At 42.1% G+C, this 18,316-nt stretch overlaps 2 protein-coding genes across 2 annotated transcripts in view; one reads left to right on the top strand and one right to left on the bottom strand.

The window, feature by feature from the left end:
* The window catches only part of LOC104363095 (prolylcarboxypeptidase), a 32,670-nt gene extending 32,078 nt beyond the window's left edge, over positions 1-592 (bottom strand). Inside the window, exon 1 of the mRNA XM_032991124.2 lies at positions 370-592. Within this exon, the coding sequence (XP_032847015.2) occupies positions 370-492 (123 nt within the window). The 5' untranslated portion in view covers positions 493-592. The remainder of the gene's footprint in view (positions 1-369) is intronic.
* Positions 593-968: 376 nt separating this feature from the next.
* On the top strand, positions 969-16,928 carry DDIAS (DNA damage induced apoptosis suppressor). Its single transcript, XM_032991085.2, is given in 7 exon segments — positions 969-1,206; positions 1,426-1,547; positions 9,884-10,012; positions 11,006-11,167; positions 12,323-12,440; positions 14,249-14,321; positions 14,324-16,928. Coding segments are annotated over 5 exon segments (2,724 nt in total). The 5' UTR covers positions 969-1,206; positions 1,426-1,547; positions 9,884-9,899; the 3' UTR covers positions 16,582-16,928.
* Positions 16,929-18,316: the final 1,388 nt, after the last annotated feature.

Raw genomic sequence — 18,316 nt, 5'->3', positions numbered from 1 at the left:
TATATACTATACACAAAGCGTATGATAGGAGAAAATGCCCCCTGAGTCCCCACGGAAACTCCCTGCCCTAGTGTGACTCGGACCACCGGCTCGTCAGAACAGCTGCTATCGGCTGGGCTGCGGGCAAACCTTGCAGTGACAGAAACTGCACCGGCAGCACCTCCGAGCCCCACAGCGCGGTGGCGGGAGCCTTCCCGGGCGGACTTCCCCTCAGCTCGGCCCCGCACCGCGCTGGGGATCAGCCCCCAGCACCGCTCAGGAGCACCCGGAGTGGGAGCGGCGACCACCCACTTTATAAACAGCCTCTGGGTGAAGCGGAGCCGGGCAGACGCGGCGTGTGGGGCGGCAGGAGCGGCGGCGGGCTCCTACCTGCTGCCTGAGGTAGCGCGTGAGGTAAGGGGCGGGCGGCGGCGCGGCGCCCCGGCGGCGGGGGAGGGCGGGCAGGGCACCGGCCGTGCCGAGCAGCGGGAGAAGCAGGAGGAGCCGCTGCATCGCCGAGGAGGAGCAGGAGCCGCCCGCCGCGCCCCCGATTTATAGCGGCCCCGATGCTCCCCCCCGGAGTCGGTCCCGCGGGGAGCGGCGGGCGGCAGGACCCGGCGGAGGGGGCGGACCCGCCCCCGAGGGGGCGGGGTTACCGCATGTGGAGGGGGCGGGCCCTAAGTAGTGGGGATTTTGCGATTGGCTGCGGGGCCGAGGGCAGCTCGCGCGCGCGTTCACTGTTGGCTGCGGCGACTTGGCCGGGGGAGGGGGGCGGGGGGGGGGGTTGGGTCGCGCGGAGTCCTGCGAGGGAGCAGCGATTGGCTGCTCGGAGCACGTGATTCGCTCTGCTCGTCGCCCGGCGCCGCGTGGAGGGCGTGTGAGAACGAGGCTGGCGTCTTATTGGGCAGCGCGGGGCGGCCCTTGCCGCCGAGCTGCGTCGCGATTGGGTGATCGCCCCCCGTCCCCGCCCCCCCGCCGGTCAATCCACGCTTCCGGCTTCTGGGCTCCCTTCAGAGCCGGGGCGATAGTGGTGTGCTGCGGCCGGTGGTTTCCCGCGGCCCGGCTACGATAACGGCGCCCCCGTCCGTCCGTCCGTCCGTCCTTCCCTCCCGTGCGGCCCCAGCGAGGCGCCGCCGGCGGCTTCCCGTGTTCCCTTCCCCCGGTTACAGCGCGGGGCCGGGAGGCGTTGGTTCGATTTGGTCACGGAGCGCTGCAATAGCCACATCGGTAAGGGCGAGAGCACCGCAGGACCTGAAGCGTTTCCTGGGTGTCAGGATAAAGTGTAAAGCGCCCAGATCCGGCCTTGAGCGCCCGTGTGCCGCGCCCCGCTAGCTCGGCCTGGCGGCCTCCGGGGTCGCCTCGGGGCGGGAGCGGGGAGGAGGCCGTTGGTTAAGGGTGGAAATTGCGGCGTGAGACTTGTTAGCAACTCCTGTTTTTTTTTCTTAGGGCGAGTTTAAGGCGAGGAGCTCGCTAGAGGGCACCAGGCACCGGTGGAAATCTCGGTGAGACTTCAGGGCTGTTGAAACGTTACTGGAGGCTGGCAGTGGGGAGCACCCGTGCGATTCCCGGTATGTGGGTTCAGAGGTTTGGTTTGCTTTGTTTGTTAAAAAAAGATAAAGTAAAACACGTGTACTTATACTGTTCTTTTTAAACATGTCCAGATAACAAGTGTGGCAATTCCTAAAATGGGCCAAAACAAGTCAAAATCTGAAAAGGGATCAAAATCTAAAAAGGTAAAAGGGGAGGAAAAATAATTGCCAAATATTCCCCCAGGCGGTCCCCTTGGGACAATGCTTAAGCACTGGGTTTCCTGGCCATCTCAGGAAGGGAAAACTAAGGAAAAAATGGTCCATTACTGTATGGAAGTATGCTCGATCATCTATATTGGCTGATATTTGTATCCTTTGATGATTGGATTTGTCAGGCGTTGAATCTATACGTGAATAACAAAGAACCCTTTAGCCAGGAAGAGAGTGAATATGCTGCACTGTGGAAAGGGTCAGAAATGGGAAGATCGGTTTTGTTATTTCCTTTGAAAGCAAAGGAAGAAAAGGATTAAAACCAATAATTGACGATTTAATCCAAAAAGGGACTTTGGAGCCTTGTATGTCCCCACATAATACACCCATCCTTAAGAAGCCAGATGGTAGTTATCGGCTAGTTCAGGATTTGAGAGCTGTTAACCAGAGGACCATCACTAGGTTCCCAGTAGTGGCAAATTCATACACTTTATTAAATCAGGTATCCCCTGAACATATTTGGTACAGTGTAATAGATTTGAAGGATGCCTTTTGGGCTTGCCTGCTATCGGAAGCCAGTAGGGATTATTTCATCTTTGAGTGGGAAGATCTGGACACAGGCAGAAAACAACAGCTAAGGTAGACAGTAAGACCTCAAGATTTTACTGAATCTTCAAATTTGTTCGGACAGGCACTAGAAAAATTACTCACGCCCTTTGAAACTAAAGGTGAAGTGAAATTTCTACAATATGTAGATGATTTGTTAATAGCGGGGAAATCAGAAAAGGAGGTTCAGGAGAGCACCATAGATTTATTGAATTTTCTCAAAGAAAGGGGGCTGAAAGTGTCACGGACTAAATTGCAATTTGCTGAACCGGAGGTAAAATACTTAGGGCATTGGATCACTAAAGGGAAGAAGAAATTAGATCCAGACAGGATAGCCAGGATAGTTGCCTTGCCGGCTCCAAAAACAAAAAGGGAAATTTGACAATTATTAGGACTGTTAGGATATTGTAGACAGTGGATAGAGGGGTTCAGTGAGAAAGCAAGGTTTTTGTATGAAAAACTTACCTTGGATGTGATAAACTGGTTGTCACAAGATGATGAAAAATTCCAACGTCTTAAGGATGACCTGGTAACGGCTCCTGCATTGAGCCTCCCAGACCTAAATAAACCATTTCAACTCTTTGTAAACACCAGTAGTCACACTGCCTATGGAGTACTCACTCAGGATTGGGCTGGAAGTAAAAAGCCTGTGGGATATTTTTCAAAATTATTAGATCCGGTAAGCATAGGATGGCCAACATGTTTACAAGCAGTGGTGGCTGTGGCCTTGTTAGTCAAAGAAGCTAGGAAGGTTACATTTGGGAGATCTTTAGTAGTATATGCTCCTCATGACATTAGAGGAGTCCTCCAACAGAAAGCAGATAAATGGCTTACCGACAATAGATTATTGAAATACGAAGCTATTTTAAATCATTCCTCTGATTTAGACTTAAGAAAAAACTACAGCACAGAACCCAGCACAGTTTTTGTTTGGGGGAAGGGAGAAAGAGGCTTTAATACTCAGACATAACTGTATAGATTTAGGATTTGCAAACAAAAATTAGACCAGATTTAGAGGAAGAAGAATTGGAAGAAGGAGAGAAATTATTTATAGATGGATCTTCACGAGTGATTGAAGGAAAGAGAAAGTCAGGATATGCCATTGTAGATGGGAACAATCTTGAAGTAATAGAATCTGGGCCACTGAGTGCCAGCTGGTCAGCGCAGGCATGTGAATTATATGCCCTCTTGAGGGCATTGAAAAGATTGCAAAATAAGAAAGGGACGATTTTTACAGATTCAAAATATGCTTTTGGAATAGTCCACACATTTGGAAAAATATGGGAAGAAAGAGGTCTAATAAGTACCCAAGGAAAGGGATTAGTACATGAGGAACTAATAAAACAAATATTGCAGGCTATACAGGAACCTGAGGCGATAGCTATAACTCATGTTAAAGGACACCAAAAAGGGTTGCAATTTAGAGGAAATAATCATTCAGCAACCAGGACTAAAAGAGGAAAGCATGAAGGAACAAAAGGCTTATTCTGAACGTGAAATATTGGAATGTGAAAAGTCAGGAGCTAAGCAGAAAGACAACAAATGGATTTTGCCAGATGGTAGGGAAATGTTACCAAAATGATGTGCCAGAAGGATGTTGCAAAGATGACATCAACAAACACATTGGGGAGCTAGAGCTCTTATAGATCAATTCTTAAAATTTTATGGGTATATAGGAATTTTTGAAATTGCAAACCAAGAAGTGCGGGGTTGTTTGATTTGTCAGAAAATTAATAAACAAATGAGGCAAACACCAAAAGGAGGGTGGCCCTTGGCTCACTGACCTTTTGAAAGAATACAGGTAGATTTTACTGAATTACCAAAGGTGGGACGTTATAAGTATCTTTTGGTGATCATTGACCAATTAACCCACTGGGTTGAGGCATTCCCTACTACAAGGGCCACAGCTCAGACAGTAGCAAAGCAATTACTTGAGAATATCATTCCCCGCTATGGGATAATTAAGGTAATAGATTCAGATCGAGGATCTCATTTTACATCCAAAGTTCTTAACAGTATTGTATCAGCTTTGGGAATCCGGTGGGACTATCACACTCCCTGGCATCCCCAAAGTTCTGGAAGAGTGGAAAGAGTAAATCAGACTCTAAAACATCAGTTATCAAAGCTCATGATTGAGATGAGAATGTCATGGATAAAATGTCTTCCCCTGGCCTTGTTAAATATTACAACTATGCCAAATTCAGGAACTGGAATTTCACCTTTTGAAATGTTATATGGGATACCTTATACCCAAGGGTTGCCAATAGATCATCCTAAATTGGAGGATATGACTATTCAACATTATATCATAGAATTGAATAAAAATATGCAGAAGCTCAGGGCTAAAGGACTATTGGCCCAGAGCCCCCCCTTGGATTTTGCAATACACAAAATTCAGCCTGGAGACAAAGTGCTGGTAAAAAGCTGGAAAGAAGATAGCCTTAACCCCCAATGGGAAGGTCCATTTCTTGTTCTTTTAACTACAGAAATGGCGATAAGGATGGTTGAAAAGGGATGGACACGTGCATCAAGGATGAAGGGACCTATAAAGGAATGGAGGATTGTAACTGAACCTGGAAATACTAAACTTACCCTTAAAAGGACTTGGTGTGATGGCTGAGGGAAGTTCATATTGACTTCTGTAAAAAGATAAATTCTAACTGAACAGTGTACAGAGAGCAGACATTATCTTTTGGCTGAAGAAGCCTGCTTTTCCTCACCTTTTCCAAGCACTTGTTCGTGTTGGAAGTCCAGTATTGAGTAAAATAATTCCTCTCACTTATAAAGGAGAGGCGCACCTTGATAAAAGCTGGAGAGGGCAAGACCGGAGGGAATCAGTGCTGCAGCTGACAAGGTCTGCCAAGGGCTGCAACCCCTGGGGCGGTGACCACTGAGCATTATGATCCTGACCGGACCTCTCTTGATATGGATCCTGATTGGAACCCTGTGGGAAGGTGTGGACTCCTCTTCCGACCATTGTAGCGAGTGTATTGCTGTAACAATGCAAGGTGATACAGTTTCCCATACATTGATCTGCCATGCTCACTATGAATGTAAAGGTTAAATCATGGGAGACTGCATATATAATCAAACCAAAAATAAACTCTGTAAGGATCTTCCAACCAACAAGATCATTTGCTATGATCCTGAAATACTTCCAGCTCTGTATTGGATAGAATTAAAAGCAGAGACATACAAATACAGTGGATTGGAAACTTTGGCAGTAAGTAATCAGATCTATGATCCTAAATCCCCGGTATCAGTTATTTTTGATGTCTGCCAAGCGGTTGATAGGGACTATTACACTGACTGTGGAGGTATAAATCAGAGGAGACAATATGGAAAAATCAAGAAATACATGTGTATGAATCGTTCTTATCTTGCATCGGGGTCCACGGGAATCACCTGTGTGGAATGACATGGGAAGCTGTGTGTTGGGCAACTGCTGACTGGGGGTATGAATCTAACTGTAATCTGAAAGGCAAATTGGAAAAAATAAAGGCAAGCCCAAATTGTGGACTCCATAACTGTATGCTGGTCAATCTAACAATTATAGATTTTTCGTCTTGGAAAAATATTGAAAAAAAATGGAAAGGGATAACAGATTTCGGAATTAAGATATGGACCTCCGATTCTGATCCAGGAGCCATAGTCCATGTATTTTATCATCAGGAAGTGAGGCAAACTATACAACATCATTTGTTATTAAACTCGTTTTACCATGAACTGGAAACGGGAGTCTGATATGAAATTCCCACAGTTGCTAAAAATCTGTTTGTGAACCTTGCTGAAAATATAGCAAAAGTGCTAAGAGTAACTGTTATGTGTGTGGAGGGACAAATCTGGGAGAACACTGGCCTTGGGAAGCCTTAGAGACCAATATAACTGACCCTCAGATCTGGAAGGTAGTCAAGATAGACAACAGTGGATTTTACAAACTAACCTAATAGGGAGAAGCTGCTTCCAACATTTAGCCAAGGAAAGGGAACCAGTGGGAAATTTAATTTGTGAAGGAGGTTATATATGGAATAAAACGAGAAAGGATTGGGATAAATGGGGAAATCCAATGAAAATAAATCCACAAGTGGCCAACTGGACAAATGGTAAAGATATACCTAATGGTTGGCCTGCACCGGAGGGACACTATTGGATTTGTGGAAAATTAGCCTTCGCATCTTTATCAAAGAATTGGGTTGGGTCATGTATAGTAGGTACAATAAGACCTAGCTGCTTCTTGTTGCCAGTAGGTAAAGGAGAACGATTGGGGGTTCCTGTGTATACAGATTCTGATAAGTTGAGGAGATACAAGAGAGATTTACAAATTGGGAATTTGAAAGATAATGAATGGCCTCCAGAGAGAATAATAGCCTATTATGATGCAGCGTCTTGGGCAGAGGATGGATCTTGGGTCTACCGAACTGTGATATATGTTAAACAGGATTATACAGCTACAAGCAGTAGTTGAAACAGTAGTGAACAAAACTGGAGATGCTTTAAGCCTACTTGCAAAACAAAATACAAGAATGAGAACTGCAATATACCAAAATCATTTAACATTGGACTACCTGTTGGCACAAGAAGGGGGAGTTTGTGGGAAACTTAACCTCATCAATTGTTGTATACAAATAGATGGCGAAGGAAGGGCTGTAGATGAACTGGTTAGAGAAATGAAGAAAGTAGCTCATGTCCCAGTGCAAATGTGGAATGGATTTAACATCGGAAATTTAGGATCATGGATGTCATTCTTTAGTGGTGATTGGTTTACTAAAGTGGGTATTGTACTCCTGGGGATATTTGGAGGGTTGTTAATTATCCCTTGTATAATACCATGTTTTATTCGATTAATACAATCAGTGGTGCAGGGTATGCAATTGGAAATAAAGAATGATAAAACACCATTACTGGTATTGGAAACTAAAACTACCCCAAATTTAACTGCAGCACGGAAAGCTGTTACCGAATTGGAAACCACAACACGAATCAATGAGATGAACAAAAACAAAGGGGGGAATAGTGGAAAACATAGGCATGATTCGTGTCAAGATAGAGTATGGTGTGATAAGTGTAATTGTTGTACCCTGTGTGTATCTGAGGTGATTTGTGATCACTATGACCTGTATAATAATTGTAGTGAATGTTGGAATCAAATCGAGAATGTGTAGGAATATAGGGTATGCTTCTTGTTTGGAACAATGTAACCGCCTTTTACCTAGACCAAACGTAAACACTCTTTAGAAAACCCTCCCCTAGAGCTGATGCAATAGCAGCTTAGAAAAAGCCCCAGGAAAGATGAAACCCTGGGACTTTCAAAAGATCCAATAGGAGGAAAGCACACCAAGAGGTAGAAACCTTCAAACTTTCAAAAGATCCACTGGGAGGAGGACACTACCCCAGCAATTCAGATGACCCAGTGGAAGAAGAGCAGGACAACTATCTGATGGAAAGAGATTGGTCAAGACACTGGTGAAAGAGTGTAAGAGACACTGCTGTTAGAACTCGGTGTGCGTGTGGCAGAGCTGAGACTCTCTGCGCACCCGGCGCTGCTTTGCCTATTGCTTCTCACCCTAAATTGGTTGGACCCAAGTAAAATTATTTGCCTTTTATAAAGATTGGCTTCAGTCATTTGTATCACAAGTACAACATTTCTACCAAAGAGAAATAGAGGTGTAGATCTTGGGTCTGTTTGCTCTAAAGGGAACTCTCACCAGGACCTGTGTGAATACTTACATGCTATGCTTTATCTCCTGTATTCCAATTAAACAGTTGAAGTATTCGCAATGTTTTCCGAGGTGTGAATGTTTGTTTTATTTCATTAAAAACCACAGATGACAGTGTACTTTGTTTATGTAGTTCTGAGTTGAAAAACATTTGGAATGTGAAAGCACCTGCTGGTTTCTCCAAATCCACCTTCTTGGGCAACAGCAAAATCAGACTTAATTTTATTACTTCTTTTCTATATACTGATATGTTTTCCATGTACCCCTTACTGATATCTTAAACTGTAACTAAAACAAAATAGATCTGCTCTGGCAAGAATTGAAGGCATTCACCATTTAATATATTAGGTCAAATGACTCTTATATGCGTTCTGAAGAGAGATTTTTTTTTTCATTTTGGTTGGCCCTCCAGTAAAGCTTTTACCTTTCCCTGCCTCTGTTTTCCTGGCCTTTCTGCCATAGGGATTACTGGGATGTCTGATATTTTTTTTTTTTTTTTCTTTTCTGAACTACTGAGTAATGAGTTTAGTCACTCACATTTTTCTAGTACTCATGTTATAGGTCTTTTTTTTACCAGAATGCTGAGAACAGAGCCTCCTAAGGACAAAGGGGTAGCCTGTAAGTTGAACTTTTTTTTTTTTTGTGGCAAAATGCAAACAAAACATGATTGTTGATTATTGAATAGTTTTTAACATGTAAAAGCCATACTTGAGTCTCTTTTTTCTCCTTGGCCTTCTCCTCCCTAAAGGGGTTCTGGGATGAAGATGTAGATTCTCTTTCTATTCTGAGTTTATTTTGCAGTTTTGATTGAAAAGAGATGTATATTTAGCAACTGTGATAAAAGTACTTTTGCAAAGCAGGATTGCTAAGGTGTCCTTTAGTTCAGCTGTAGAGAACATTTTGGTTAAGTTGAAACTACGATTTGAAGTGCTTTAGGGTATTTTTGTTTACATGTTTCTAGTATCTCCTGAGAGAAAAGTTACGCTCTCTAAAATAGGGGATGTTTCCTAAAAATTGGTATTTTTGGACAGTATAATAATAATAGAGGCAAGATAGTTTTGTAGGAAAGTATTACTGAATATAAATAAATCAGTTCTATTTATTTAAATGTTTAGTTCATCGTTTATTCGTCAGATCCATATAGTTTCTGTTGAATCAATGGTAACTACTGTAGAGATGTCCCTTTGGCTCAAAGAGCATGAATACAGTTGCAATTGCAAGCCCTCTTGAGATTTTTCTGGTCATCCTCTCCTTTCAAAGTCATTGGTATTGAAGGCATTTGCAGAGTTACAAGTATAGAATCATTTCGGGTTTTAACTCCATGTTGTGACTTCATTCTAAAGGAAAAAAGCAGAAACAGATTTGCTGCAGTGCTGTGCTCAAAGATGATAGAGATGATAGTTCTAATAAAGATTCCCTAAGTACGAGTGGGAATTTGCATGATTTATCTGCAATGGTGTACAAATATCACAAATACTTGGAATCATAGAACCATTTAGGTTGGAGTCTGTTACCTCACTGCCAAGTCCACCACTAAACCATGTCCCTACGCACCACATCTACAGGTCTTAAATACCTCCAGGAACAGTGACTCAACCACTTCCCTGGCCAGCCTGTTGCTTCTTATTGCATATTTTCATCTTTTTTTTTTCTTTCTTTCTTTTTAAAGGATTAGTTAAGGGTGATAATAGATGTTGCCTCAGTTGGGCTACTATTTTCAGACAGAGATCATAATTTCCTGAGGGCTGCCTTTCAAAATGTTCAAAATACCCAGCTAAAAGCAGTTGATGTTAACATCTCAAAAAATGAGAGCTCTTTTGAACCATTTTGACTTTGTTTCAGGTGATACTGTGAGCACATGAATAGTGTGAGAGGACTCTTGGCTGCCTCTGTAATTTCCATCCAGAACTCCTGCTTCATCTACCCTGCCTGCCAAAAATGCTTTTCGAGGCTGATTCTGGATTCTAGGAGGTACATCCTGTTTTGGGGATCATTAACTGTAACTGTCACAGCCTTGGGAATCTCTGTTAGCTGAACACAAGTTATAACAAATTAGTGAAAATCTAGCCATAGTAGAAATAAGTGCTAATTTCAGACATTTATGTTACTTATCACTATTTAAATCTCTTTATATTGCAGCAGCAGCTTGGAGGTAGTTATGAATCAAGAACTCTGTTGTGTTCAGTGCCACGCAGTATCGGCCAGTTTAGGAGAATAAATTCCCTGTGCTAGCTTCAGGTGTATTCCTGCAGTCCAGTTCTTCAGTGCTGTTCCTGAATTGGAAAGCATTGCTTGAAAGCACCTCCAAATCAAGTCCTATTTTTTTAAAATTTATTCTAATTTTATATGTGCAATGCATCGGGTAGTCCTCTATGACTCTTCCACTTACTGTGTGTCCAGAAACATGAGTTGTCCTTTTTATTCCCATTGTTATGTGAAATCTATGACACACAGAAGAACAGTAAATCAATGAATGTCAGCACTAAATGGAAGGAGCTGACATTGCAAAGCAGGAATGCTTGAAATGCTGAAGTAAAAGATAAGTGATGTTTCCCGATGAATTTTTTTTTTTTTTTTTTTTTTTTTTTTAATATAAGCTTTATACTAAAGCTACAGGAATTAAAATCCCAAACTGGAACAAACTTTAAAAATGGGGGTGCAGGGAATTCCAAGATTCCTTCCCAACAGGTCATTCAAAGCCCACTGTCTCCAATTTCACAACAGGCTAGCATTTAATAAATCAGTAAAAGAAGCCAAAGGCATTTTGTCATGATACAGACACTTTGCTGAGCTTGTGGTAAGATTAGTGCCTCAAGCAGTAAAAAATAAATAATCTTATAGTTTGTAATGGAGTATTTGATGTTATAGTAGTAATACTTACAGCTGCCATTAAGTTTCTACCTCAGCCGTGATTAACAGAAGTTCTCATATTCGATCTTTTTTATCCCTTTACTGTCTTGTCAGGTTTAACTGTCTAAAATGTGGCTGCACAGGTGAAGCTAAAGATGCAAGCTACAGATATAGATTGTCCTTAAAGGTTGCTGACACTAATGATTTGTTTGAGATTACGGTGTTTGGAAGTTGCTTGGATCCATTCTTTGGGGTCACCGCAGAAAATCTGCAGAGGTATGGAGTGGATTGTTTCCAACTATATAGCTGCTGCTTTTCCTTCAGTTTAAAAAAAGTTAGATGAGCTTGGATGGTGGGGAGACGAGTGGGAAGAAGCTGCTAAAGTGCTCACTTCCAGCATTTCTGTGGTACCCATCACCTTGAGAAAATGCTGAAGCTTGGTTTCTTCTTGAAATCTTGACATCTTGGGATGGATTACTTCTAAGAGATCCTCCACTTGTCTATTGAAGGCAACTACCACCTGCTAAGTGAGCTTCACAGTTTGGTTGGTTGGGCTTCCTCCTTGTGTTCTTCCTTTGAGATGATTTAATTTTCTTTGTCTAATGGCACATTACTGAGTAAGTTGGCTTTTTCAGAGACTTAGACGTAATTTTTCTGCAAGGTTTTAGAAGAGTCTTAAGGTAAAGATAGAGCCTCTGTTTTGTTTTTTTTTTAACAATTTGGATTTGAGGGAAGAAAAAAAAATGTGCACTTTACAACTGGTCTTCAATGTGACCAGATTTTCCTTTAGGAAGGAAAGATTTCGAAGAAAAGCTTTTAGTCCTCAAAGCCTGACTACCTACATTATAAGTCTCAGACTTTTTGATATGTGAAACTGCTAGGATGGGATATTTGGATATGTTCACTGCTTGTTTTTCAATTCTGTCATTTTCCAATGCCTTGTGGTATCACTGGGTCAAAGATGAACACCTTTAAATCCCATATTAGCAGCATTAATAACATTCACATGGCAGACATTCTACACCAGACTGATGTACTACTGACAACTGTGAAAAAGTTATTTGCATGTCTTAATATAGGTGCTGCTGTCGCTGTAAAGATGCGGGCAGAAAGGATGTGTAAGCAATAGCAGTATATTGACAGCATCGTACAGTCATTGTGTTGATACAAAAATCACAGCCATACAGGGAACAGTCAAAAGTTATGTGTATATTAAACCTATTCAAACTGGTTATTTTATTTACTTCTATTTCACTATCAAAGTGAAGTAAACAAATGAATTTACAGGTTCATGATTTCCTGTTTTCATTCTATGTTTAGTTTAAGCTACCACAGTATCTCGTCTTTAGCATGTGTGCTACCTATATTACAGCTAAAATGCTACGTAAGGCTGCTTCTGTTGGTCCAATACTTCTATGTTTTTTTCTCAAGGTGTATTCAAGACTTCAGTCAGCTGTCAGGAGAAACAAACACAGATGCATCTCCAGGAGTGTTAGTTCAAGCAGTGGAAACCTGTTTCATTGGAAAAAGATTTATATTTGGAGTGAAGGTAACTTTTAATTCACATTACTCTCTTACAATTAGTTTTTTCATTAGTTTATAGCCAGTTGGGGGCATAGACTGAGTTGTCAAAGCATCATGTACAAAATCTTTTGGGAATTTGTGAAAATTTTTAGGACTAGGACATGGGAAGGATTCTGTTCCTCTTCCCCCAGACTCCTGCGTTACTTTAAATGAGTCACATCCAAAAGCCATCTTGAATGGCAGCAGTCCTCTTGACAGCTTGTCAGGGCTGCTTTTCAGAGAGCCTGAGGAGTGCCAGCTCCTGTGCATGACAGTAACAGCTTGGAGTCAGTAAAAAAACCCATGTACAGTTCAAGCAAGAAACAGACTGTCTTTTCAAGCACTGCCCTACCTTTCCCATCCTGCAGCCTCCTGGTGTCTGAAATGTAAGGAGAAACACATCCCCTTGCAACATTTTAGTATTTCTGGATTTAAGAGCATGTTTAAAAATGTTGATAAAGTACAGCTGTTCAGCATATGCATCTGTGGCTCTTTTATGTGTTTAACAGACTTTGAAATATTAGTTCTTAGTAATATTTCCATAGAAACAGTCTTCTAAGTTCTCTTCAAGTGGTGCTTGTGTGAGTCACTTGTATTATGGAATCTGTGAACTAAATCCTACCTGGCAGGTGTTTTTCCTCTCCCACAGGTACCATGAGGTTTGTATCTGAGCTGAGATAATGCACAGCATCATAAGTAATGGAAGCTGGAGAACTTCATGGATTAACTTAACTGGAACCATTCACCAGTGTCTAGGCCTTTACAAATATAAGTAATCCTACATATCAACAGCCTAGTGGCTGCTCCTGCACATACAAGGACTGAACACACATTTGAAGACCATTTGTTCAGCCTTTGGCTGTAGACAGGTCTGTATAGCTGTGTTCAGCTATGCGTACAGTTGCACTCTCCCACACAAAACTCAGAGTCAACATCATGTACTTTAAGACTTACCTGGAAGGGTACTGTCCTTGGCTAACAGCCTTCAGCCTCAACCTTTGCACAGACATAGGGAGTAAGAGGATCGTTGAATTTGAAGACGGCTCTATTTGGTTTTTGGCCTCTCTGGCATTGCCAGACCTTAAGAGGGAGATGAAAAAGGGTTTATCTGCTTCCTAAAACATCAGATAATTCCCTCTGCTTGTAATACAATTTTTCACCTATAATTTCTGTGTAGAGAAAAGCAGGCTCTGTAAAGAGTTGCATCTGAAGCTCCTTTGAAACACTACTCTCCAAATAAATCAGAGAAAATAAAGATTGTAGCTTATTTACCTTTCACAGAGGTAGCGCATAGAAAATATCATGCTGGCTTTGATAGCTGAGCTGCCAAGTCAGGTATCTGGTATCAGAGTGCTTTGCTTGAAGTACTGCCCCGTGCATCCTAGATAAAAGAAAAAGCATTGGCCTTAGGCAGCTAGCCATTTGTACAGAACTGCACTGGAGGAAGCCTGGAAGCACTCAGTGCCCTAGAGGGAGGAAAAAATTTTCTCTGAAGTTGTTTCTTAGAGTTCTTCCTTGTTTTCTTAGCTCCAAAACTGCGTAATTGCAACAAGCAAAGAACTTCTCACTGTGGTGCCCTTTATAGCCCTTGCCAGTGTTTATTTCCCAGGGAGTACTGCTTTGTGTGACAGACTGTTTTGTATTCTCTTCCTTGCAGATCCGGACAAAAAGTGAGAGCTAAACTTAAGCCTGACTTAAAAGGCATGAGTTAATTTTTTTTTCTATCACAAAATAAAGCATTGTATTAAGTTGGGTGTTTTTTTTTTTTTTTTTTTTTTTTCCTTTTCCCCTCAGGGTTGTTCAAGGGAAGATGGAGGGCATTCTGCTGCCAGCAGCATCTTGCAAAACTGTTCCAGAATTAATAGGAGTACAAAAACCTTACGGCTTGCCAGATCTTCCTGCCAAACGCTGCTGTTACTGGCTTTACTGTTATCAGCTACTGCCATTGGCTCCTGCAGTCGGCAAAATTCAAGAGCTGTAATAACAGCTTATACTTACCTGATGCATCTTCAGCTCCAATAGATGAACCTGTCAGTGAGCTCAGCAGCTTGTCTAGCCTGAGCAGAAACTCCTGGTTTTTTCAGTCTAGTGGCAGAGAAAGTTTTTTAGGGTCCTGGCAGCAGTCCTTCAGCCTGACTTCATCTGTTGCTTGGGTAACAGCGGAAGACTTTCCCACTCTGGAAGCAGGAAAGCTGGTGAGTGAACAGCATGAACAAGAGGGGAGGCCTGTCTCAGCAGAATCATGTAGTGTAAGCCTCAACAATGAAACTCTTTGGGATTCACAGTTTTGCAGCTCTTCTGTGAAGGGAGGGAATAAGGAGGAGGATAATGAATTTTGTTCACAGCCTAGTCAGACTAACAGTATTGCTGTAACTGATAAATTAGAGAGGGTATCCTCTTCAAAGACTGAGTGTTTACATGGAAACAGTTCCAAGTGGTTACAACATCCCTTGGAATTAGGGGCAAAAAGCATTTACCCAAAGACTAATAGTAGAAATTATTCTTACCCAGAAAAATCCCACAGCTCCCTTTTTTACAAGAGAGATGCTTCAGCATCTAATCCCATAAGTGTAGCTGTAGTGTCTCAGATAGACTCTATGCTTTGGGATGAACTTCCATTCTCAGAAAGCCTAAATGAATTTTTAGCCAGATTAGAAGATGGCAAGAGTGCTGTAACGTCATTCAGCCTTGATGCAGACAAACAGGCTCTTCCTAAAAGTAGCAGCTTGGGTGTAAATCTTAACAAATCATATCCCAGGCAAACCCTAGTAGTCAGTGATTTGCCTGAAGGGAAAGTCTCAGGGAGGCTCATTCCACCAGTGGAGAATGATAGTTGGGAGAACGCATTGTTTGCTTATCTTCAGTCAAATGCAAATCTGAGTGATGAGGTGTCACTTGAAGATAAAACACTAGAGGAATATACTGCTGAACATGGAGAAACCTCCTGTTTAAAAAAGAGCAAGGCAGCTACCTGTGTGCATTGTGCACATGATAGTTGTTTACCTGGTTGTGAAAATAAAGAAAATTCTTCTTCTACACCAAGCCAAAGAACAGATCTTATATTCACAGGGGCATGGGACTCTGATCCAACAACTCCCAACAATACAAGAATATATAAAAGAGAATTAAAACCATTGACCGAGCTGTCAGAAAATACCTTAAAAAGTGTTAATGGGAGAGAGATGATGTGGAACGGTATCTTCCCTGAAGGCAGTTACAATGCTTCTGCTGATCTCTTTGATGAAAGTGCAAGAGCAGTAGCAAAATCTGTAGAATTCTTAAATAAATCGTGTCATTCTTTAATACAGGAAGATACTTTGACAGAAGAGGTTACAGCTCCTGATTTGGTGCTTTGTCCTGGGGATGTTCCCAGTAATGGTTCAAAACCCAGCTCATCCCTGCATAGGTCACCTCCTGCTTGTAGTAAGCACAGTACACCAATAATGTTCTCCTTTTCCGATTCAGAATGCAATTCAGTTAGTGCTCAAGACTTTGTTCCTTATTCACAGTCGACTCCTATGGCAAAACCTCTCCAGAAACTGTGGTTTGTTGGGGAAAGAAGCCCTTTTGTCACTATCTTCACCCCTAAAAATCACGCTAAAATCCATTCCAAATGCAAGCGATCTAGATCTTCCTTTCAAAACACTCTGCTGCAGCAGCTTACTGGCAGGTTAGTGAAACGTGAAAGGACAAGTAACCAAGAAGACAAAGTAAGCAATAGCTCTGTTTCACAGCAGTTCATTAACAGACAACCACCTGCCAGTTTTGAGGAGTGGATCCTTCCATCTGCAAACAAAAGGTTGAAACCAACTCCATCTTTAAAATCGGTTATCTGGGCTACTGACTTGCAGTTGACTCGTGGGCACACTGAGAGGAACCCGGTTTCTGAAAGTGAAGAGAACAGTGAGAATAATTTATGCTTCCAAAAGGAGACATTAAACCCTGGGGATACAGCAAGGATTCCAGCTACTCCTGTATCTGCAGGTGTCACCAGGGCCTTGTTTTTAAACGATACAGTCCTGGAAACACGTTCCCCTTCAGAAGGCAGGAATCTCTTCTCAAGTGCACGTTATTCAGGGGGTGTATCAGAACATGCAACTGGCTGGTCTCCTGAGTTGTTCTTCTAAGCACGGACCCCTTTTTCCAGTAAGCCAAAACACTAAAAAAAAAGCCATTTCTATGCTGTGTGGTTTTTTGTTTATTTTTTTTGTTGTTTTTTTTGTTTGTTTGTTTGTTTTGTTTTGTTGTTTTTTTTTTTAATTAGACTTTTGGGAAGGAACCAGTAGAAGAAAAGAGCTATTTTAACAATTAAATTTTCTATATTAATATTGGCATATGCCCTCCTATGAGATGACTTATGTTTATTTGCACATCTTTATACCAGACATAGGGGCGGAAACAGAATTTGCAGTTACTATATTTTATTGTAAATGAACTTTAGAATGTGCAATAAAAGCTTTTGTAAATCTCAGAATATTTGATAGATCTCACTTTATCAAGTACAGGTGGGTGGAGTGTTTTCACATTCGGTGTTGTCTTTCATCACAAGAAGAGCCCTGGAGTCCATGTCAACTTTAGATTATTGCCTGATGATTCTCTGTGGACAAGGACCAAATTTTCATCAAAGCATTTCAGATACCATCTGGGAGCCTTGTATTTGAGTCCCCTTGGGATCCTGTGACAGAGTTGAATTGGGTAGAAGGAACCATCCTGAGAGGTTGGTAGCAGCTCTGAGTTTTCCTGTTGGCTTTTTCAGGTTAAAGACCACTATTGGCAGATTCCTGGCAGTTCCTTTCCTGACATTGGAAACGGATCATTGAATAGGAAATCTTGGAGCTGCTGCTGCAAGCTTGTAGGTCAGGTCCTGCAGAAGGATGTGATGGCACTGGATCTCACCAGCCTGAAACTGCTGACTTGTAGAACGAGAGGCGGGCCTAAAATTATCTGTTGTGATTTTTTTTTTTCTTTTTTGAGGTGTAGAACAAATATGCACCATTTACATTGTGACTGGTGACAAGAAGAGTTTACTTGGTTCATTCTCTGACATAAGATAGACATTACTACATTTCTGTGTTTGAGGCCTCACTTAATTTCTAACGTACCTACTTAAGCCCTTGACTCTTGTGTTCAGAAGAGTTTTGGGTCTTCATGCAAGGATCAGATTGTATCAATACTAATAAATAAAGCACTTTATTTTCAGGTTATAAAGACACCACCTCTGCCTTAAGAAATCCGAGAGGCAAAATTTACTGGAAGTTAGAAGAGCATTGTGGGAATGTATCATTTTGTACTCCTCTTGTTTCTATGTACTTTACTTACTATCTGCTGTTAGTCACTGTTGGAGTTGGGGCTAGAAGGGTTTCTTGTGTGACTCTGAAAGGCTTCTCTAACCTCACCTTCACTTGGTCTCACCATAGGTACATCACTGGGGCAGGCAGCCCAGCATGTTAAGGCAGGACCTAAGACAGCCAATGGAAACCATGTTTGGGAGGGAGGGAGGGATGGAAAAAAAAATAGACTTTGGAATCTGAGCTGTAAGCTTTGTGTGCCTTCATATCTCTTCTATAAAATAATTATGTAACTGCTCATTCTTTTCAGGACACTTGTGGAAGTATGAGGGCATTTACTCTCACCCCCTTGTCCCTTATCCACTACTTTTAGTATGGCTCGCCCTTACAGAACGTACAGGTAAACCTTTTCAGTTTCGTGGTCTCTACCCTACATTCTAATCAAATGCATGTCTCATTGCAGAGTAGGAAGGCAAAGAGTATTTGAAATCAAACAAGCTGCCTCTGCAGCTGAGCAGGGTATTAATGAGATACAGCCTTTCCTACCAAGGGTATGAGTGTGCTGAGTCTGCAG

The sequence above is a fragment of the Tyto alba genome, unplaced genomic scaffold, assembly GCF_018691265.1.
Source record: "Tyto alba isolate M040663 unplaced genomic scaffold, T.alba_DEE_v4.0 Super-Scaffold_2, whole genome shotgun sequence".
Taxonomy (NCBI): Eukaryota; Metazoa; Chordata; class Aves; order Strigiformes; family Tytonidae; genus Tyto; species Tyto alba.
The sequence above is the reverse complement of the archived record's forward strand: the minus strand, read 5'-3'. Positions and strand labels throughout refer to the sequence as shown.